The sequence below is a fragment of the Pezoporus occidentalis genome, unplaced genomic scaffold, assembly GCF_034315485.1.
Source record: "Pezoporus occidentalis ecotype Australia unplaced genomic scaffold, CSIRO_AGI_Poc_V1 ctg79, whole genome shotgun sequence".
Lineage (NCBI taxonomy): Eukaryota > Metazoa > Chordata > Aves > Psittaciformes > Psittacidae > Pezoporus > Pezoporus occidentalis.
The window spans coordinates 98,441-120,499 of NW_026916147.1; the positions used below are offsets into that span (position 1 = coordinate 98,441).

Consider the following 22,059-nt stretch of genomic DNA (forward strand, 5'->3'; position numbering starts at 1 on the left):
AGATTTGAGGTTGGACTGGAGCGAGCGAGGAGCAAGAGCCAGGCTGTTCGCACTGGGAGCCACAGCATTCTGGGGTGAGGGGGAAAGCAGAGGTTGAGACATGCTCCAAACTGGGATTTCCAGGCACCCCAAGGGCCACCCTGCCCTGAGGTGACCCAGCAGTGGGGTGGAAAAGCTGGGAAAAAGGTGGGAAAAGCTGGGCCTGGGGCTTTGCTATATCATGGCCACCAACCTGCTGCAATGTGAGCAGGGGTTGTTCTGTTCTTCCTGAGGCACTGTGAAAGAGATGCTCCAGGGCACCACTGGCTCTGGGTGTTCACAGTGGCTCCTGATGCCAGCTCTCCTGCAGCACAGAGCTGGTGAGGATAAAGGGGTTGTTGTGGGCTTGTAGGTCATGGATAAAGCTTCTTTTACTCAGTGTGTTTCTTTTTTTCTCCTGCAACTATACAGCATGTTATTTGTTTAAAATCCCACCCAGGCCCTGGTTGACATGTGTATGCTGAGTTGTACAATCATCAATGGGTATCAATGCTGAGGGAGGAAGCTGTGGGCTGTTGCTTAGCAGCACAATTTTACAGCATGGAGTTGTGGATCTTCAGGGGACAGTCTCCAAGGGGTCAGCACAAGTTTGTGCATGCCTTTCAGCTGCCTTGGATGTCACTACTGAGCATTGCAATGCCAAATTCAAGAGCCAGTAAAGAAATAATTTGGTACTACTTCTAGCAAAACTGCACTTAATTTTCTACCTTAATTTGCACTTAATTTCTACCTACCACTAGAAAAGCTGGGAGATGAACAGCTCCTGGGTTTAGTGGAATTTGTATTAATTTCCACCCTGTGTAAGCCCTTCCTACTTCTGTATAAGACTAGCTCTGAAACGTACAGCTTCTCCACGTTACTGCCTCTTTCCTGACCCTCTCTCCTCTGCCCCCATGGTCTGCACAGTGGCTACCTCAGCTGTGTCTTGCCCCTTATTTCTTGGACTCTTTGCATTAGATGTGTGAGGAGTTCGGTATGCTGTGAAGTTGATGATGCCTGTCAGGGTCTTGGGTACCAAAATGCTGGTGCACAGCCCCATCGCTGGGGTGGAAGACAGCAAACACAAGTTTGGCTGCAGCCCAGAAGTGCAAAAAGAGCTGGCTGACAGCTGCTGCTTTGGTTTAAGATTGTAGCAATGATGTGTTTGCTGGCTCCCCTGCGCAGCGGCATTCGGTAGTGCTGCTGTGAAGTCTTCCGTGTCCAGCAAGCGGTGCTGCCGCGCAGGCAGTGGGGACGTTCCGGGCGCTAGCTAGGTCACATCAGAGGAGGTGTTTGCATGGGGACAGCTGCTGGGGATAGGCACTGGGAGGGGTTTTTGGCGATGGATGCCCTGCAGCTCTGCTGTGAGCCCATCCCCTGAGCAGGATGGCTGAGATGTCACAAGGGTGAATGGAGCAAGCTCTGTGAGACTGCTTCTTGAGCGCTGTGTGTGACTCTCTGCCTGTCCTCACCCTTGAGTGAGCAGTGCTGGGAAGGGTGAAGACAAGTGAAGGGGAGGCGAACACTCGTCCTCCTCTTGGCTCATGCATGAGAGACAAGCTGGGTTGATTTGCTTTAGCTTGAGCCGGAGGGGTACGTGCGTAGCAAACAGCCACGCAGCACCCGCTGCACCCTGTGCTAGCTGGCTGTCCTCCCCTTCACGTGCCTTCCCAGGGCTCTGCTGCAGTTATACGCATGTCCCCACCAGCAGCGCCAGGATTTGCCTCCCGCTGGCTGGCTGCTCCTCAAAGGCCAGGGAGCTGGTGCCAGAGCTGGCTGACGCCTGCCAGTTGTGCCGGGATGGCTTCCCAAGGGACTGTCCCTCCTGGCATACTGCGTGGGGGGTGCTGCCCTCCTGTGCCCCCTGTGCTGCACCTGGTAGCACTTGCCTGAGAGGACAGGCAGGTTTTGGTGGACACTGGTGGCACTGGGCAGTCCCCATCAAATGCTGTTCATCTCCTGTTGTCATCTGGAGAGCATAAGTGGCCAGCAGCAAGCACCTCACAGTGTGAGGTTTTGGATGGCCACAGATCAACCGGTTCTATCCCACCTGCCATGGGCAGGGACACCTTTCATTAGACTAGGTTGCTCAAAGCCACGTCCAAGCTGGCCTTGAACACTGCCAGGAATGGGGCACCTCCACCTCTGCCAGTGCCTCACCCCCCTCGTAGTAAAATAGAAAGATACTTGCTTTGAGGATCTTAAGGCATTTTTAGCAGCTTCCAATGTGGTTTTTGGTTGTTTTGGTTTTTTTTTTCCAGTGTTTGCCTGTATGCAGTATGCATCTGAGGGGAGTGTTCCCACTCTCTGCTGTCAGGCAGGCAGGAGAAGTGGCTGAGAAGGCATCTGCAGGCTCTGCCATCTCTGGAGGTGTTCCTGCATCCAGTTTTGGGCTGGTTGTGCAATGAAATCATAAGGATCAGCAAGCCGGGTGGGTTAGGCAAGGACAAAAAATGTCCACGTCAATGTATGCATTTTCATTATCCACCCACATGCCATTTTTTGTGCATTGGGGGTGGCCTCTAAAGCTGAACACAGTGATTTACCCAGGAACCAGCACTGGGGTTTAAAGCAGGTATTTTTGGTCACATTTGGGTTTATGAAAACACCAGTCTGCACCATCTTAAAAGAAAAGTTTCTTGTTTGGTGGGTTGTTTTTTTTTTTTTGTCCTTTCCTAGAAGAAAAAATTCTATTTTTAATAAGTACCTGGTGTGGCTGAGGCGGTGGGAGGCAGCAGCACTGAGCCCTGCATGGCTGCTGGACGTGGGGTGGCCACGGCATGCAAGCTGAATGCATTCAACCCCCTGATTTTCCTGGCTTGAGTGGGAGATACCCTCACTGCCAGCAGAGCACCTCTCCATCCAGCAGTGGCTCTTCTAGCTGCACAGCCAAGTGACCTGGGCTTCCCATGGCAGGCTGAGTGATGTAGCTGGCTGCAGGGCTTCTCCTTGGCCCCTGTTTGCCTTACAGAAATGGGAATATCTGTGGAAGAAACAATCAGGTAGGATTGTGCCTTCTGTGTGCCCTGGATGCATTTCTGTGATGGTTTTCTGCACCTCTCTTGTGAAGTCAGGCTGAGAGCTGGGTAAGAGAAAGCTCCAGGGAAATTTTAGAACAGTCTTATACCTAAAAGGGTCAATAAGAAAGCTGGAGAGGGACTTTATACAAGGACACATAGTGACAGGACAAGGGGGAATGGCTTTAAGCTGAAGTGAACCCACACTCTGTGAGGGTGGTGAGGCACTGGAACAGGTTGCCCAGAGAAGCTGTGTCTGCCCTGTCCCTGACACTGTTCAAGGGCAGGTAGGATGGGGCTTTGAGCAACCTGATCTAGTGGAAGGAGTCCCTGACCGTGGCAGGGGGTTGGAACTGGATGAGCTTTAAGGTCCCTTCCAACCCATGTCATTCTATGATGAGAACTCCTGCTCACCAACTGAGGCCAGGAGAGTTTGTATTTCTCTGCCCTTTTCAATGGGGAGTAAAAACCTCTGATGGAATTGCTGCTGCCATCAGTCTGGACAAAAGAAATGTCTCAGCTGTGGGAAAACAGCCTCTGACTTCAATGAAACCCCAAAATGTTAAAAACCTTTTCAATGCTCTAAGGAATTTTTGATTCCAGCTCCTTTTATTGCCATGCACTTGAATAGCAAATAACTTCCCTCCACTCCCCCAGCACAGCCATGTCCTGGGAATTTTATGGTCCTCCCAGCACTACCCCAGCACTGAGTTGGGCACATAAAGTGCAATCATTGGCATCCACCTGCATGGCACCCCCATAACTCTTTATGGAAACCTTAAAGTGTGAGCAAATGGTTTGCAGTTCAGGTTTTTCTGTTTTCACACCCTGAAATACAAAGCTGCAAAGAGCTGGTGTTTTGTTTTAGCAGAAGGTATCAGGTCTCTGAAGACAGGAGCTGAACCTGCAGCTGGGGAACAGAGGCAATGCCTACCTTTCCTCTTGCAGACCTTATGCTGTTTCATGCACAGAGCAAAAATTAGGTTCATTATAGCATGAAAACTTTCAAAACCTTCTTTTTCAGAGTGCCTAAGTGTTAAGATGCAACAGGCATGTACTTGTTTGTGTGTATGTGGATACATATGCAAGTATTTTGCAACTCATGTATGTATACAACAACAAATACCCAGTGCAAGCCAGTGGTTCCCTGCTGACACAGGCCTCTGCTGCAAATGGCAACTTTTTAAGCCCAAATGCAGGGATCTTTGTGAAGGGCCTGCTTGGGGAGGGGGTAGGCAGCCATCGCTGGTGCCTTCACACCAGCCAGATGCCCGAGTGTTCAGGGACACTGATTTGACTTAGGCAGACAGCTCAGCTCCTGAGCTGGGTTATCAGTGCAGGTTATCAGTGGGTACCTCTGCAGTGGACCTAGGCTGTCTGCCTGCTCTCCTCCTGAAAAGGGGAGCTTTTTGGGGGTTTATTTGGGCTGTTTTCCTCCTGTTTCTGTCATGTGGCTGTGTTTGAGGGCACTCACACACAGATGGAGGCAGCAGCCTGGTGGTGGGACCAGTCCTGGTAACTCACTCTGTCTGGTGCATGGGTTCTTCCTCCTGAAAAAAACAAACCAAGAAAAAACTAGAGGAAATATGATATACAGGTATTGCTCAGACACGTGAGGACCTGGGTGGTGGCAAGTGCTGGGATTTGCGATAATGATGTGACCTTGCTGAGTTTCTGTACCCCAGAGTTCAGGCCACCTCAGAGTGCTTGCGTTACAGAGCTACTTGTGGCCCACAGTTTGCCAGGCATGTGAATAGAATTAATTTTCTTTATCTGGTTTCTTGCCTCAGAAAAAAAAAAAAAGAAAATTATATTAGATGTTTAGTTGCAGAGGGCCAACATGCAAAGATTGTGTACTGATACTTGAGGTTGATGCGTGGTGCGGTTTAGGTGTTTTCTCCTCCTGCTTTTATTCTAAAATTAACTGCTTGCAAAAAAATAACAAGCCCTATGCCAGGCTGATGTTGGTTTGTGTTTAGGTTTATGCCATGAGAGGTAAGGGAGGATAAAAGAGGGATTCTTATGCTGTTGCTGGTTCACTCTCTCCTTGCTCATCACTTTGCTCCCCAGTTTGTTACCCTGGCACACATGCTCCTGTCTCTTAACAGCACAGGGGGAGAGGTGGGAGCTGGGGTAAGCTCTGCCTCTGGTGCTTTCTCCCCCAGTTTTGGAGGTGCCATGGCCACTCGGCTGCATGGCAGGGGTGCCCCTTTCCCTGGCTGCAGCAGCACCTTGGCCTCCACGCTCAATGTGTCTTTCTGGCTTTGTTTTTCTTTACTTATTTTTGGCCCTGAGGTTTCCTTCCAGAATAGCTCCAGGGCGTGGAAATAAGCTGGTGCAGCCCCAACCACAGCCTTGGCCCTGCAGCGGGCTGGAGCAAGACAGGAGCACGCTGCTCCAGCACTTACCGCCCTGCCAAATTAACAATTACATTTGGACATAGGAGCCGTGTCAACCTGCTCCAGGCAGGGATGCGCTGACCGAGAGGTCTTCATGGGCTCCGGCTCCTACATCAAAGCCACAGGCAGTGCCCTTGCCGGGCCATGCTGGGTGCAAGCCCGCCCAGTTGCAGCACTGAGCTGGTGTCAGCAGCTGGCACAAACTGCACCACCGCTGGGACACGGGGTTATCATCGCCTGCTGTGTGAGGGCAGCGATGTGCCTGTACAGGGCTTTGGGAGTGGGCTGCTGGCCTGACCCCTGCTCACTCACCAAAGCGTGTAACGAGCAACGTGGCGATGTACTTGTACACAAGTGAAAACCTGATGCGGGTGAGGAAGGGAAGCCATTGTATTTGCACACATGGGCTGCATGTTGCACGCCCACCTTGTCAGGGAATCATAGAATCACCTGCATCGGAAAATGCCTTTAAGATCAAGTCCAACCATTACCTCAGGACTGCCATGTCCACTACTAAACCGTGTCACTGAGGGCCTCATTTTTTAACACTTCCAGGGATGGTGATTCCGCCACTGCCCTGGGCTGCCTGTTCCAATGCTTGAGCACCTTTTCAGCGAAGAAATGGTTCCAAATATCCGTTCTAAACCTCCCCCGGCACGGCTTGAGGCCATTCCCTTTTGTCCTATCACTTATTACTTGGGAGAAGAGACCAACCCCCACCTTTCTCCATCCTCCTTTCAGGTAGAGTGATAAGGTGCCCCCTGAGCCTTCTCTTTTCCAAACTGAACCTGCCCACTTCCCTCAGCTGCTCCTCATCAGACTTGTGCTCCAGGCCCTTCACCAGCTCTGTCGTCCTCTGGACCCGCTCCAGCACCTCAATGTCTCAGCTGCAGTGAGGGGCCCAGAACTGAACACAGAATTCAAGGTGCAGCCTCACCAGTGCCCAGTACAGGGGATGATCACTGCCCTGGCCCTGCTGGCCACACTATTGCTGATACAGGCCAGGATGCTGCTGCCCTTCTTGGCTGCCTGGGCACAAGCTGTTCATGTTCAGTTCTGTCAGTCAGCACGCCCAGGTCCTTTTCCTTTGGGCAGCTTTCCAGTCACTGTTCCCCAAGCCTGTATCATTGCATGGGGCTGTTGTGGCTCCAGTGCAGGACCTGGCATTTTGCCTTGTTGAACCTCATACCACTGACCACAGCCCATGGATCCAACCTGTCCAGATCCCTCTGTAGAGCCTTCCTGTCCTGCAGCAGATCAACATTCCTGCTCATCATCTCAGTGTGGCCCTGAAAAATGGGGTTTTGGTACTGGGGTTTTACACATCCCCTGGAGGCAGGTGAGCTGTTCCATGTTCTGTTTCTAGCTGCAAAGGCAAGTTTATTTTCATGAAGCAGCTCCAATCCTTAGATGTGATGCCTTCTAAAATGTATTTATTATTCTTTCAAATAGGAACATTTTGAACGTGTTTGTCCAACTCCCCTGCATGGTGCTGTGAGGTTCCTGCTGCCAGTAGCCTGCACAGGCAGCTCACACTCCCTGGCCCAGGGGCTAAATATAGGTCCTGGCAGTGGGAGCACTTCAGCACACGTTAATTATCCTTTTTAGGTGCTTTTTAGGGATCTTGGGTGAAATACACATTTTTTATAGTCAGTTCTCTTTTTTTTTTTTTTTTTTTTAAGCAGCCTGCAGCAGCAGCCCTTTAATTACATTAGAAACTGCCTCCCACCAGCACTCTCTGTTCCTCAGCTCTGATGAAATTCAACCTCAAAGCTGGGCACATGCTCGCTGCTCTCCTGCACAGGGCAGCCCATGGGGCAGTGGGAAGCAGGGCTGTCTCCGTCCTCTGCCCCCCATCACCCCTCCAGCCACCCCAGCTCCCTGGGGATGGGGGATGCCGATCCCCTCACAATGCTGGTGCCTGTCTTTACCATAGGCTGCTGCATTGGCTTAGGAAAACTGCACAGCTCCTTTTTTTCCCCTTCTTTTCTTTTTTTTTTCCTGGTGTGTGTGGGTTTTCCTGGTCTGAGGAGCCAGCCTAAAGCCACAGCCAGCTCCAGGCCTCCCTTGTAATTAAGGCTCCTCACAGTGACACAACGGGCTTTGAAGCCTCTGGGGCAGGCACTGCTGAGCCCTGTACCCCCAAAGGTTGCATAGTGGGCACATGGCCTGGCTTGATGTACCCCCGCGGGGGCTCAAGGGGCCTCTAGATCCCTCAAAGCATATGATGTGCACGGTGTTTGGTCAGCAGTTAGCAGTTTCCCACCATATACCTGTTGATGTGGTGATGAGCAAAATAAGACAAAATAACACCAAAAAACTCCACTTCATCTTTCTGGTTGTGACCTGGGAATTTGGTTAACTGGAAATCCTTTGTTTCCTAATCGAATTCAGACTCAAACCGGACTCCCCTGGGTGTGGGTGAGGCTTTCAGCCTCTGATTTTGAGCAGAAACATGAGTCTTCCACTGCAAAGAGGATTTTTCTGCCCTAAATAACCAGGGTTTGAACACTGGCTAACCCGATCGTGAATCGACCTGCATTTTCCAGCACTGCTGTTCCCTCTCTGGGGGTTGTAGGGCTGAAGGCATCAGGAGGGATTTGCAATTCTCCTTGCCACTGTGGTAAGCAAAGCTGCATTCGGTGAGGAGTCATTTCCCTAAGATGCTGCAGCCCAGGCACATGCATGAGTAGGAAGGGGCCTTTGACATCATCAGCACATCACTCATGCAAGAAAAATCTAGGAAAGAGGGAGCAGAGGTGCACTGGAGAGATAAATGGCTAAAATACCATCAGGATACAGTAAATACAGGGAAAGGATGTCTCTGCAGAGTTGAGTGCCAGGGGGCACTGCAGCATCCATGTGCCCCCATCCCCTGCCATGAGGTGCAAGGCAGGAGCTCTCCAACCCCTGGCTGTATCCTGCCACCAAGGTCCCTACAGAGCTTTGGGCGGCAATGAGGGTGGAGTTTTTGCATCTTTTTTTGCCCCAGGCAGTTACTCTGCTTTGCTGGGGACATGTACAGAGCCACCAGGTTTCAGCTGGGCAACACCTGACTATGCAGAGCCAGGCGGCCCCTGCATGGGTCTGTGTGGTTCAGGGGGCATGAGAAATGAAGCAGACCTGCATTCTGTAGCATCACTGTGGCAGAAATGGCTCTCAAAGGGGGAGTGGTAACACCTGTATCCAAGTCCCCTTTTCTTTCCATGCCCTTCCTGAGGCCCATTTCACCTCTACAGACAGCCTGGAAAGTGATTTGTTTGGATTTAGCCTTTTTTTGTCTTTAATGGCTATGCCCAAGTGCCTGTGAAGCCAGGCCTTTGAGGTTGGTCTTTTTTGTCTGCTTGAAAAAACAGTGACAGAATTTCCCAAAAAGGGAGGCAGACACCCCCTGAGAACAGATTTCCCAATATTTATTTTCATTTAAACCCAGGGTGTTATTATACCCTCCGGCCTCCTCTGGCCATTGCTCTGAGGCCAGACCCTCAATTAAGCGGCACAGTGCAAACCTCCCCGGGTTTGGCAGCTGTGCGGCTGCTATGTTTGTGCACCAAATCTGCCGGCGCTCAAGTTTGGGGGTTTTCTGGTGCACGTTGGAGGGCTGGCATCACTCTAGACAGGGCGGTGACTGGCTGGGGGCGGGGGGGGAGGGGGCAAAAATAGACCTTATATCCCAGTGGGAAGCAGCGTGAGGAAATCAGTGCTGGCTGACTCCACGGGTAGCCATCAGTGCTGGGGCTGGGTAAGCTTGCTGCTGCTTTTCCTGTCTGGGTTGTGCATTGCTACCTGCTTTCTGTGGGGGATGGAGGGACTTGGCTTGCTGGTGGGGCTGGATGCTGCTTTTAGCCTTTTCCTGGGTCTATGCCTTCATGGAGCACTTGGGTGGAGGGGATGATCATCCAGAGCCTTGCTGCATGGCCAGGGAAGGTGGCACGTGGCCAGCTGTTTTCTAGGCTGAGTTAAACAAAGATGGGGAAAATTCAAGTGCAGATAAATATAACAACTCCCCTGCCCACCCCCAAAAAACTCAGCAGAACTGATGGTGGGTGTAGCTGGAGGAAGAGTAGGAAAAAGGAAGGTTACTGTGTCTGACTGGTGCTGGGAGCATCCTTCCCTGGGGTGCTGGGGGAAAGATCAGGCATGTTCCTTGCTGGAGCCATGATGAAGGCAAGCAGGCTGGGTTTTGTGGGGCTTAGGGAGTGCAGCTCAGACCTGCCTAGAGCCAAGCCTCCCCTCCTAGATATGCCTGCAGCAGGCTTCTTGCCTTTGTGCCTTGCCAGTGCTATTTTTGTCAATGCAGACTGCAGAAGCAATTATATTCATTTCTTTGCTTGCGTATTTATTTTTCCTCCATGAGGTTAGCTCTCTGAGGTGTAAATCCCATGAGCATTGCTCCCTGGGCAGACTCTGAGCAGGTTGCACGGCTGTGGGAGGGCGGCCACAGTGGGCAGCGCTCCCTCTGGCTGCTCCTGTTCCATCTCCAATGGGGATTGGCATTCCCCACTCACTTGGAGGCAATGGGGAAGCAGGAGCAACTAATCCTGCCTAGGGAAAACAAGGCATCTACTACTGGGTGAAACTTACTCTTCTGGCTTCTTTCAAAACTAAAATGTAGATTTGTTCAAATACAAAAAGAAAGACTTGGGTCTCTGGAGAGGTTGGGTGACCACATCAAGTAGTTGCTGGAGATCAGCCTTTCTTCTCCCCACTCACCCATGTGGACGCAGACACCTGTATGGTTTGGGGTAGCTGGAAAGCAAGTCTTTGCCGTATTTTGCTGTTCCTAGAGAAAGCAGCCATGAGGACTGCCCTGGTCTTCGCCTGCCTGGTGGGGATAGCATGTGCCTTTTCGGTGAGTGCCAGGCAGTTGGGGGGACACCCTGGCAACCCCTGGCCTCGCTGGGGCTGGTGTGGGACATGTGCCAACCCACCCTTTCTCCCAGGTCAAGAGCTGGCTGCGGCGAGCCAAGTTGGATGACTCAGAAGAAAACGCGGTAGGATGTCCCCCATCCCACATCCCAGCCCCATGCAGTGCTGCCCTTGAGGATGGGAACGTTTCAGTCACTCAAGCCCCAGCCTAGTGGGATTTACGCCCTTCTTCTTTCTATAGGTGCTCAAGAGCAGGCATCGGTATTACCTGTACAGATATGCCTACCTGTATCCCCCACAGCAACGGTACCAGGTGGGTGCTTCAGAGAGGCTGCTGATGCTTCGCTGCCCACAGAATGTGGAGATTCTGACCCAGATGAGCTGGGGGCACGGTCTGCCATTGCCTTGCAGGGCAAGCATCACAGTTGTGATGCTAATGGAGATCCCCAAGTCTGGCTACCTATGGCTTGGTTTTCCATCTCCTTAGGGCAGTGACTCATCGGAGGAAGAGGGGGACGGCTCAGATGAGGAAGAGGAGGAGGGGTGGGTGAGTACAGCAAACCATCAGCCTGAAAAACAAATACGGGAATTTGGGGACTTTCTTTGGTTTTGTAGTCTCTGCTCATCATCTCTTGTGGCTGCTGACCGCCCACAGCCTTGCGCTCTGGATGAGACTGGATTTGCTACTCTAGGCTTTATTTGATTGTGTTTTGTATGTTTTCTCTTTTTATTTCCTTTCTAAAGAGGATAGGCACAGGATGGACCAACAACAGAGACAAACTGTCTGGGTTTCCATTTTCAGTGGCTCAGAAAGGAGCAGGACAATCCAAAGGGCAGAAACAGGGAGGATCACACAGGCAAAAAGTACTGTTAGGGACTCCTCTTACCTTCTCCTTTCCGGGTGCATTGCCCCCATAGAGCTGATAATATTGCTGTGGGAAATACAGTTGTGCTTTGCACATGTCTGTGTGAAGGGACACAAACTGGTGCTATATTGGGAAATACACATCTGTACCAGCCCAGCTAGAAATGCTGCTCCTCTCTGCTGGGTCAACATGCATTGGTACCACTGCATTTGAGAGAGTCACTCAGGCCCAGAATTATAAACCAGGGATTACAATGGTGTCTTGTGCCCCACCAGGCTGCAAATGCTCACAAATAATCCAGTAGTCTCAGGCATACAAGTGCTCTGAGACAGGGATCCAGCATACTTGGAAACCTATGTGTCAGGTGTAATCACCTCTTTTCTCTTTCCCCCCCAATTTATTTTAGTGATTTAAATGCCAGTTTCAGCGGTCTTTTTAACAGGAGTGTAAGCCTGGGCATCTGGTCTTGAACCCCACTTTGCAGGCCTGCCTGGGGCTGGGGTGCAGCATGAGGTGGCCTCTGCACCTCCCTGCAGTTTGCCCCTTTTTGCCTGTTGCTCTTTCCTACCACTGGGATCATTAGGGATAATTTCAAGTAGTGAGATGGGACAGCCAAAGGGGGAATTTCATTCCTGAGGAAGAAATTAAGTGATATGCATGAATGCAGCTGCATCTGGGGAATGCAGCCTGCTGTTCCAGGTAGCCTTTTTTGTGTCAAGGGCAGCAGAGCAGTGGCTGTTCAGGAGCAGGGATGCAGGAAATGGTCAGCAGGATAAATCATGATTAAAGTCCCCAAGGTCTTTACAAGCCCCTCAGGTATATAAAGAGCACGATTATATTGGCTACTAGATGGGGGGCATCCCCGCTGCAGACCCACTACAGCTGGCTTCACCATGCAGTCTGGTGGCTCCCCAGTGGAGAAGAAAACAGCCTGGTTTTTTTTTTCTAGCTTCAGATACACCCGTATTTTAAGTGTCTGAGTTGGCCCAAAACACCAGGGTGAGCATCCTTGGTCTTGGCACATGAGCAATGGGGATTGCCCTGGGCAGGGATGGCAGTGACCCTGTGTCTCCCTGCCATACCTGGGTTCATTTGCTGGTGGCAAGGTGCTCCAAGGGCTATGGAGAGGGCGAGCTGCCCCACCAGTTCTGCAGTGGTTGCTCCAGGCTCTGCTTGAATTTGGGGTATTCATTTCCTCTTTTATCAGCATGGACTGCTGTGCACCCTGCTGAGGGATCCGCTCTGCTGTGTGGTCCCTGGGGCTGAGTGGTGCTGATGGCTTACTGCTGGTGGGGCTGGGGCTCATGCCTCACTGTCATGCTCTTGCCATCTATCTACACCTTGTGTGTAGTGTGTCTGCAAGTAGTGTGCCTGTGGCTTTCTTTGTTTGTTGGAAGCCAGGAGAGGTAACTTCAAAAGCGAACCTTTAGATGCTTCTTAAAGCAAAATGTGTAGCCAGAATGGGAACACCCAGCTCCAGCCACCACCACTTAATTGCATGGCTGGGGTTGCCCTGCTGCAGCTTCTCGATTTCAGCCTAGGGCGAGACCCGTGGGAAAGAAGGAAACTCAGAGCAGTGCCAAACACTGTGCAGGGATGCTGTGTGCCCCCCTCACTGCTGGGGGGGGGGGGGTGTGCTGTGCTCCCACTGCTGACCACCCACCCTGTTCTCTCTCTGTCCTTGCAGAAGCCATCCCATGCTGGCACCAAGGCAGATGGCCACCTCATCGGAGCAGCCCCTGGAGACAGCAAGGGTGGGCTGAGAGGAGACCTTGCATGCCCCCAGCAGGTGTGTTTTGGGTGGCTGGAGGGGAGCTCCCATGGACAGGGGCTATGTTCAATGCATGTTTGCTTGCACCCATGTGGTGCCCTGCACCCCTTTTCTGCTTGAGGGTCTGCTGTGCAAGATACCCATAGCTGGACCAAGCTCTGACCATTAACTTGTCAAGAGGGTTGGAAGGGGCACCCCAAAAAGGCAGTTTTGCCATTCAAGGGATGGGAGTGATGCTCAGCTCTGCCCACACCTGCCCCATGTCATGTGGCACCAAAAAGCTATAACCTTCCAGCACCCAACTAAAAGTGTTGTTTTCCCCTGCCAGGGCAAGGGCTGCCAAGGGCCTCTAAAGGCAGACAGGAACGGCACTGTGGGCAAGGGGGGTGACTCTGAAAATGAAGACAGTGATGAGAATGAAGAGGAAGAGGAGGAAGAGGAGGAAGAGGAGGAGATAGCCGAGAATGAGAGTGGCATCAATGGCACAAGCACCAACACCACTGAGGGCGCAGATGGACCTCATGGCAATGGCACTGCAGTGGCTGAGGAGGGCACTGCTGCAGCTGAGGAGGAGGAGGAGGAAGAGGAAGAAGAAGAAGAAGAAGAAGAGGAGGAAGAGGAGGAGGAAACTGAAGACACCACCGTTCCCAGCACCACCAATGAAGAAGGGCTGACCCAGGCAACCACCACAGGAGATGTGGCACCCACGTATGCCACCACAGCCGGGGAGCAGTGGGAGTATGAGGTGACGGTCGGGAGCCATGGCCGAGGGGATGAGGGCACCACCGATGGCAGCTATGGGGAGCAGGATGAATATGCCCGTGGGGACAGCTACCGGGCCTACGAGGATGAGTACGGCTACTATAAGGGGCACGGCTATGATGTGTATGGCCAGGATTACTACTACAGCCAATGAGCAGGGAGTGAGGGGCAGCCCCAGTGCTGGCCCCTCCTGCCCCATCTCACTCAGGAACATCCATCTGCATGCTCCCTGCAGCTGCCACGCCCCGGAGGGGATGCTGGGCAGCTTGTGGTGTGCACTGGCTCTGTCCCATCCTTTTTTTGTATTTTAAGAAGCAAAACGAAATAAAGCAACAGAACTGAGCTTCTTGATGATAAAAGCTCTACTGCCAAATTCACTGGGGTCAGTGGGGCAGCACAACGCTTGGTGGATTTGAGGGGCTGCAGGTGCTTATGCTGCTCAGGGTTAAATCTCTTTATTCCAGCTCAGGTGCACACAAAAAGAGGGAGAAGCAGAAAGACTAACTAGGAATGCCTCTGTAGAGTCCCCTCCAAAAAATGAAAGGGCATTTTCAGGGTCACTGCTGTGGGATTACTGCCATGTCTTACATAGAGTTGGCATGAATTTGCAATATGTGGGTGATGATAACTTTACATCTTCCACTCCTTGGTAGCATGCCTCCTGTAGCCTGACCACACACCAGGCAATATTAATAAAGGTAATGACGTTAATTTCTCTTTTCATGCATCACTAGCTGTAAATTCACATCCCTGTAATGACAGCTTTGCTCCTGCAGCTCTGAGCCAGGCATGTGGGTCACACCAAATCCAGGCACCTTGGACGTGTGTTTTGGACATGAGTGCTACAGCCCAAAACAGTCCACATCTCTCCCCACCACACAGTCTCATCCCCAGGGCAAGGTAAGGGTGTCACAGTGGCAGTGGTGCCTCTACCTGCCTCCTGTATCAGAGATGGGGATGCCTGGCTTGTGGTCCCCAGATCTCTACCCAAAGTCACCTCCCCATGTGAGCATGGGCCCAGTCAACTGGGGATCAGCACCAGGGATGGGGAAGGACCAAATTCCTCTGGGTTCCAGGCAGGGCCCCCATTTATGAAAAGTGATGAGTTACAGCAGGTACCATGCTGCCCTCTCACTCCTGGAAGGGAAACTTATGTTCAGCTTCCAGTATAGATCAACCTGTAGATCAAGTTTCTATTCTCCTTTGCTGGCCACTGTACAAAACCACTTCCATGCACCAAAGCTGGGCTGCAGCTGCCAGGGTGGCAGAGGGTGCTGCCTGCAGGATGGGAGCCCAGAGCCAGATACCTGCGGTGGCACTGGGGAGCCCTGCAAGATTTTGTGGTAGGGGAACCCCATTGTCCACATCCCCAGGGATGCCCAAAGACGTCAGGGAACCAGCAGGGACAAAGGGCCCTGGCACTGCCGAGGGCCAGGTCCTGCTCCCACAGGGCACATGGCCCAGTCCCATGTGCGTCAGTCCCCTCGGGCACCTGGCCAAAGCTCTGCTCCCTGAGCCAAAGCGCGCTGGCCACTGCTCCAGCATTCACGGGGCTGCATTCGACTGCAGCTCCCTGGCCTGGTGGAAAGGGCAAGTTTCCTCCTGGCCCTGAGATTTGCTCCCACCTGAGGCTGGATGCTGATGTTTTGAGTATTTCTGGTGTTAATGCAATGGTTGTGCCCACTCCCAGGGTTTGGTTTGAGGCAGGGTGTCATGCAGGATGGGAGCTGTTGTCACCATCACCACAGTGAGCCACCTAGCCAGGCTGCCCACAGCATGGGCAACCCCCCTTGGCATATGTGTAGGTGACCAGCAATACCACTAAAGATAGAGGGTGCAGAAATAGACTACGTATGTTGTGCACATCCTTGTAGCACACCTTCCTACAGCAAAGGTGGGCTTGAAGAGACCTGTGGAAGCCCTGCATTAAAAAAATACCTTTTTTTTAAAACCACTCTTCTATTTTGCACTTGCACAGGGATGGGGTGCTCAGCCTCAGGCGGGCTGAGGTTGAAACCCCAAAAGCAAGTGTCAGAAGCTAAGGCGTGGTGGCAGCTCTCAGCTTGGCCAGCACTGTCCCACAATGCCTGTCGTGGCTGCGACCAGCACAAGCTCATTGTATCACCCTTCTGTTCCTGCAGCCTTGTCAGGCTTTCCCATGTCAGTCACAGTGAGCACGTTAAAACCCCCTGCAACCCATCTTATCAATAACCAGGCTGGACGTGTGCCACACTAAGATCTGCGCTAATCATCGAGCAATTTCGCCTTCAGAACAGATATTTATAACCCATGCTTTCTGTTTATCCAGCCAGGTGGAACATTTGATAGCTGTCTTCCACCACAAACACATTTTTAGCTGGAAATTACTCCCCCTGGTTATCTGCGGGTGCTGCCAGCCCTGACAAATGTCCCTGGGCAGGAGCTGATTGGCTCTGCACACCCAGGGCCAACTTTAAATTTCAGCAAAGTGGACACAGCCTCCACGGTCTGCTGCTGGGACCTGCCTCCGACAGCAAAAGGTAATCTCCTTACCTGCTTTGCCTGGCCTGTCTCTCCACAGCCCTTCGTCTCTGCTCTCTCTGAGCAGGGCATCTTCTGCTTTCGCTCTGGGCAAGCCTTGGTGGGGACAGGGAGATGGTCCCAGCCTCAGCTATGCATATCTCTACGTTAAGCTCTCTTGAACCTACATTGCTTTGTACTGCTGATCCTTATGGAATCATAGAATCCTTGCATATGAATTTCCTTCTGATGTTTTCTGTAGCAGCTCTTGCATGGTTGAATATAATTTCTGGGCTAGACCTGCAAGCCCAAGCCAGGGTGGATCGGTGAAATGAGAATTATTAGCCAAAAGAGCTATTGTCTTCTGCCATTTATCTGTGCTGTTAAAAACAGTGTGCAAGTGTCTTAATCCAGGCTTACGACTGTATGGCTTAGCCTGCAGTGGTTGTGGTGGTCATTTATTGCAAATATCCACCCAAGGTGTTTTGACATGGCATGTTAAGAAGCTTTAACAGCTGGTGTTAAAGTACCCAGTCAGTGCTGCTGGCCATGGATGTGTCCTCACCTTGCTGCTGTATGCACGTGGTAAGAGCATCACCTTTGCTGCAAGGAGCGCAGAGAGGCACAGTAATGCTGAGGGCCACTGCAAAGGATGGGGAAAGCCAGGGTCACTGGATAACCTGCGCTGTGGGGGATTTTGGGTTGCTGCTGACTGGGACTGTTGGATACCACAAGTTCCAGGAAAACAAACTTCAGTGATGCTTTCCTTTGTGTCTCCAGGAGCTGCCCAAGATGCAAACAGCCCTCGTGTGCCTGTGCCTGTGCCTGCTCAGCACAGCCCTCTCAATACCTGTGAGTATGGCTCTCCCCAGCTTCCCAGTGTGCTGCTGAAAGCATGGGGTGTGCCATCCAGTGTGGCCCACCACGCTTTCAGCAACAGGAAAGCATGAGTTGTGCTTCCACATAGCACCTCTGGGGCTTGGGGTGGGGGATTTGAAGTGCTGGCACAAAGTTGAACACAGCAAGAAAAATATATGTTGTCACTGAGGAATATTAGTACTGAGGTGCCTGAGCTTTTGGCCTGGGAACAGCCTGAGCAGAGCAATGGAAAGGGAGGCACAGGGAGGATTCTCAGCTTATCCATGTGGGTATCAGTGGTCAGAGGGGTGCCTGCAGTTATATTCCAGCTCTCCTAAAGTGAAATTCAGACAGGCATAACTGAAACAAAGGGCAAACTAAGATGAATATAATAGCAGTCATTTTTCTCTCTGAAACTGCTTCCCAATGTATTACATACACAGCTAGAGTGAAAATCTGCTCCTAGTGAAGGCATGTTTTTCTGGCATGGTAAGGAGGAGGGAAGCCACATCTTCCCTGAGGGCTGGGCACCAGTTGTGTGTCCTTTAGCCCCCATAACAAGCTAGTACAAGCAGGTCTGTTGTAGGGTAGCACAGGGGGAGGCAATAAATCAGCACAGATTTGCTTTTCAGATAGGGGTACAAAAAAGAGGCAGGTAATACTCTGTTGTGTAACCAGGGCTGTAATCCAGCCTTTGACATTGTTCACAAGCAGTAGAATAACTCCAGAATATTTAATACTCTGGGGTACATTTCTGCCCCTTTCAGCTGTGCTCAAGGCACTTCAGTGGCTGATTTTGCTGAGATTGGAGGTGGCTCAGGGCCACATTCTCATGTAGGGAATGGCTTGGTGAGGCTCACAGGATGCTCCCACCTCCAGGTTCCCCATCCCTGAGGGATACACTGGCCAATACATCTCAAAGGATGCCAGGATAACCAGAGGAAGACAGAAGCTTGTACAGAAACCTGGCTGTGGGGGCACAGCTGTTGCTGCTGAGTTTGCCCAGTAAACACTGGGAATCACTACCAGTTAAACCAGCTTCAGGCTCTCATTGCAGCCAGATCCCAGACGTAAGCTGCAGCTTATTGTGGTGCAAGCAGTGCTCTGCAATGAAAATACCCTGCAGCATAATCCAGGGTATTTGCAGAGCAACAATATCCCATTAAAAGTAGCTGTATCATATTAAAAGCATGCTGTAGCAGGATTTGCAATACTTGTCAGACCTTCAGAATGGGGTTCTGACTTTTCCTACTACTGCTGGCTTTGAGCCAGTACCCCAGGTAGCACCTTAGGATTTATGGGCTTACAAACAGTTTTCCCACCCTTCCCTGGACACCATGGCATGCCCATCACACTGGGCAAGGAGAGTGGCTAGCAGTGGGTGCTGGAAACTGCCTGCACACCAGGGCAGCATTTGACACCTCAGCTCTCATTTGTGTTTTGCTGCCAACAGGTACCACCGCCACTGTCTGGGAGAGCTGCTGGGAACTGTGCAGGACAGCACCGGGTAAGTCCCCCCTGCCCCATCTGGACCCTATAGGAAAAAAAAACATTTTTGGAGGGCAGCCCTAGCGAGCCACAGAAAAAGAGACCATCTGTCTGCTTGCATCTGAGCAGCCTTTATGAAGAGCAGGGGAGGTGAAAGTTGTGATGTGCTTAAGCAGAAAAAGGGCTTCCTTCAACACCAACTGCTGCTCTGCCCCTGCCCAGCCCCAGAGCATAAATGCTTGATGTACCCTCAGGTGAGGCTGCAGAAGTCCCAGGCCCACTAAAACCCTGCTATAGGGTTGGTTTTGTCAAAGCATATCAGTGTAAAATGCATCAATAGAAAAATTCAGATGAGCAGTGTGGGAGAAAATGTCTGGTTTTGCCTATTGGAAGCCAGTTGCTGTCTTTCCAGCACTTTAGTCACCATCAGTCCCATCACTTAATGTCTGGTGGGACCATCAACCAGGTTGTTCATTCAAACCATAAGCTACCCCGTAAAAATGAGCCCAAGGGAAAGCCAAACCCTGGAGATCAGGAGGCAAGCACCTGAATCCTACCCAGGTCCCTGCCCACAATGGCAGCTATAAGGTAGTGAGAGCTACCTTCTCAGGGCTCCTGTGGATGCTAGTAGGACCCTGCTGCAGTGCCAGGTACAGCAAGGCAAGCTCTTGACATCACATTTACTAAGAAAATTGTGGGGTTTGCTTCTTTTCTTCTCCACCAGATACTGCTGAAAGGCTGCAATGCCAAGCATGGCTTCTATGTCTTCAAATACGTCTACTCGTTTTCAACACGGAGGAACCAGACACAGATAAAGGTGAGGAGGCAGCTGGGTGTCACAGCAGGACCCCAGCGTGGCTGCAGTGCCCCATGCAGCTGGCCGGCACTGGGGCTGGCCCTGATCTCTCCCTTGTTGTACTGCGCAGAAGGAAGAGGCTGACAGCCAGAGTGCCGTCCCCGGCCGTCAGCTGGGTGAGGATGATGCCAGGCAGGGGCTGACGGATGACAGGACATCCCCAGAGCACGATAGCAATGGCAGCATGGTTGTGATGGAAAACAGGACCAGCCTCAGGCCTGAAAACCACAGCACTGCAGGCACTGGAAGGGATACTCACAGACCTCGCCCAGGCACTGGTGCACGAGCACGCGGTGGTGTCGGCATCGCAGGTCCCACCCCAGCCAGCTCAGAGGGCAGCGGTGACCTGGATTTGGTGCTTGAAGTCGATGGTGGTGTTTCCATTGTCCCCCAGGAGGGCGGACACTCTGGTGAGGCTGTGGCAGGGAACAGGTCCAGTGTCAGGAGTGAGGACAGGGATGTTGGTGCCCCTGCGGGTATTCCAGTGGAGGGGGGCATGACAGCTGGCAGGGAGAGGGCCCCTGCCACAGGAGGGGCTGTGGATGAGGGCAGTGGCGAGGCCACCATCCCTGTCCAAGGGCAGGAGGGTGCCATGCAGGGCCCAGGGACAGGAGGGGCCGCTCTTGCTTCTGTCACTGAGAAGATGGAGGACGTCCAAATTGATGCCAAAGGTGTGGATGAATACGCTTACATCCCTGAATCGAGCAGCATCACCATCACCCACGGGAAGGTGGGCAGCACACCAAGGGCCACCAGCTTCACCCAGATCTCTCCAGACAAGGACGACGAGGTCAACATCTTCATTGGGAGGGCCAATATCCATGTGGGAGAGCAAGAAACCACCCACGCCGGTACCACTGTTAGCAGCAAGGACAATGGCATCCCCACTGCAGCAACTAGCAGCCCCCTGCCCAGGCTGGGTGTCACTGTGGCACATGATGGCAATGATGATGATGGCATCCCTTCTCACAGGCAGCCTGAAGGACGGACCACCACAGCCACTCCAAGCCACGGGTACAGCATCACCAGCAGCCCCAGGTATGGGCGTCCTACAGGAGACGATGAGGATGGTGCCACCGCCATTGGTGATGGAGAAGGTTCAGTGACCCCTGGCCCCTTGGGGTTTGCTGGTGGTGACGTGACTGTCCCTGCGGGTGCTGGCATCCATAGGAATGATGATGATGAGGCAAGAGATGGGGGGCAGAGGGTTGATGGGAGGCCAGCCCTCCTGGTTGTCACCACCCCACAGCCAGAGGGCGACAAGGAGGCTGATGCCACCATCCAAGCTGAGGGAGCCGCCATCCGCCTGGGCACCACAGTGGCCTCCCCTGGGGTGAGCGAGAAGGACTGCACCACCCCGCTGGAGACCGCTGGTGGCCATGAGGCAGGCAAGAGCACTGCAGCAGGGAGAGAGGGGAGCAGGGAAGTGGGGTCAGCCACCCCAAAGCCCCACAGGGAGGGACAGCCCGGGGCAGGGGTGAAGGTCTCTCCGGGGGGAGCAGGGCTGGACAAGACCCCCAAGATGGAGAAGGTGCCATCCCCACGCAGAAAAGCTGGTGTCCAGGCACCAAGCAGGGCCCAGATAAGGGCTGGCAGCCATGGTGGCAATGACGGGGACAGATCACGTCCCACCGCAGAGAGGGGCAGCGCCCCTCTGCCGGCAGGGCAAGGCAGGGACAGTGTGGCAGCGGGGGGAGGCCAGGAGCAGGAGAGGGGTGTCAAGGCAGGATCGGTGGTGGTGGGTGCCGGGGCAGGGGCAGGCCGCCTGCCCATGCGCCATGGGAGGAGGCTGGGGGTTGGGGCGCCGGGCACGTTCGCAGCGCTGGGCCGCAGCAGGCAGCTGGACCAGATGAAGCGTGCCGACGAGCTCCATGTCCGCGAGCAGGCCTTCTATGCCCTTGGCGGGGCGGGGGGCGGCCCCCACGGCTCCTACGGTAGCCTGGGGAGTGCTGACAGCAGCCAGTCCTCCGAGGGGGAGCGGGGCAGCCGCAGCGATAGCCGGCAGGCAGGACTGCAGCCCTCAGAGTGGGGAGCCCCACATGACCATTGGAGCCGGGGGGCCCTCTGAGGGACTGCTGGTATTCCCCCCAGCGGGCTCCAGCAGTGGAGCTGCGGGGTCCCGTGTGTTTTCCCCCCTTCAGCATCCCCACTGCGGGCACTGCTCTTGCCTGGGTGAGGGGCACTGTGCATGTCGCTGTGTGGTGCTTCGCAGTCCAGGAGCCAAAAATCACTCATTTCATGCAATCCTGCTGTTAGTTGGAGGGGGACTGCATCCAGCGCTGTGACAGCAATGTATGGGTTTGCTGTGCTAGACAGCCATGTAACAGCAATCGTGCTACACGGCATAGGGTAGCATTGTTCATGCACTGATGCGAAGCAAGTTAATAAACGGTGAGAAAAAGCCTCTGTCCTAGCGGTTTCATTTCCAGCCTAATGGAGAAATAAAGGCATTTCTGTAACTGAGGCTCTGATGACTTTGGTGTTTGCAGCTGGACTTCAGACAAATGCTTTGCCACCAGCAGCATGGTGCAAGGGGTCTGGTCCTTGGCACAACGGGATTTCTAGCCCTAGTACATCGCTCACCCATCTATCACTTCTGGGGCAGCAATTTGGCCAACTAGCCCCACACATCCATCCTCATCAAACCTCCCAAACT

The 22,059-nt window shown here is 52.8% G+C and overlaps 2 protein-coding genes across 3 annotated transcripts; both read left to right on the forward strand.

The window, feature by feature from the left end:
- The first annotated feature begins 341 nt into the window (after positions 1–341).
- Positions 342–14,352, forward strand: IBSP (integrin binding sialoprotein). Of its 2 annotated transcripts, XM_062602800.1 has the most exons (7): positions 342–359; positions 10,222–10,286; positions 10,378–10,428; positions 10,545–10,616; positions 10,791–10,850; positions 12,857–12,958; positions 13,269–14,352. In XM_062602800.1, exons 2-7 carry the CDS (start codon positions 10,233–10,235, stop codon positions 13,854–13,856), a joined length of 927 nt encoding a protein of 308 aa, XP_062458784.1. In that variant the 5' UTR covers positions 342–359; positions 10,222–10,232; the 3' UTR covers positions 13,857–14,352. The 2 variants fall into 2 exon arrangements, with proteins under 2 accessions (XP_062458784.1, XP_062458782.1); XM_062602798.1 differs by lacking the exon at positions 342–359 and having other exon boundaries at positions 7,791–10,286.
- Positions 14,353–16,918: 2,566 nt separating this feature from the next.
- MEPE (matrix extracellular phosphoglycoprotein) lies at positions 16,919–21,471 on the forward strand. The gene is made up of 4 exons (XM_062602836.1): positions 16,919–17,053; positions 18,513–18,566; positions 19,272–19,364; positions 19,474–21,471. The coding sequence occupies exons 1-4, from the start codon at positions 16,994–16,996 to the stop codon at positions 21,469–21,471; spliced, it is 2,205 nt and encodes a 734-aa protein (XP_062458820.1). The 5' UTR covers positions 16,919–16,993.
- Positions 21,472–22,059: the final 588 nt, after the last annotated feature.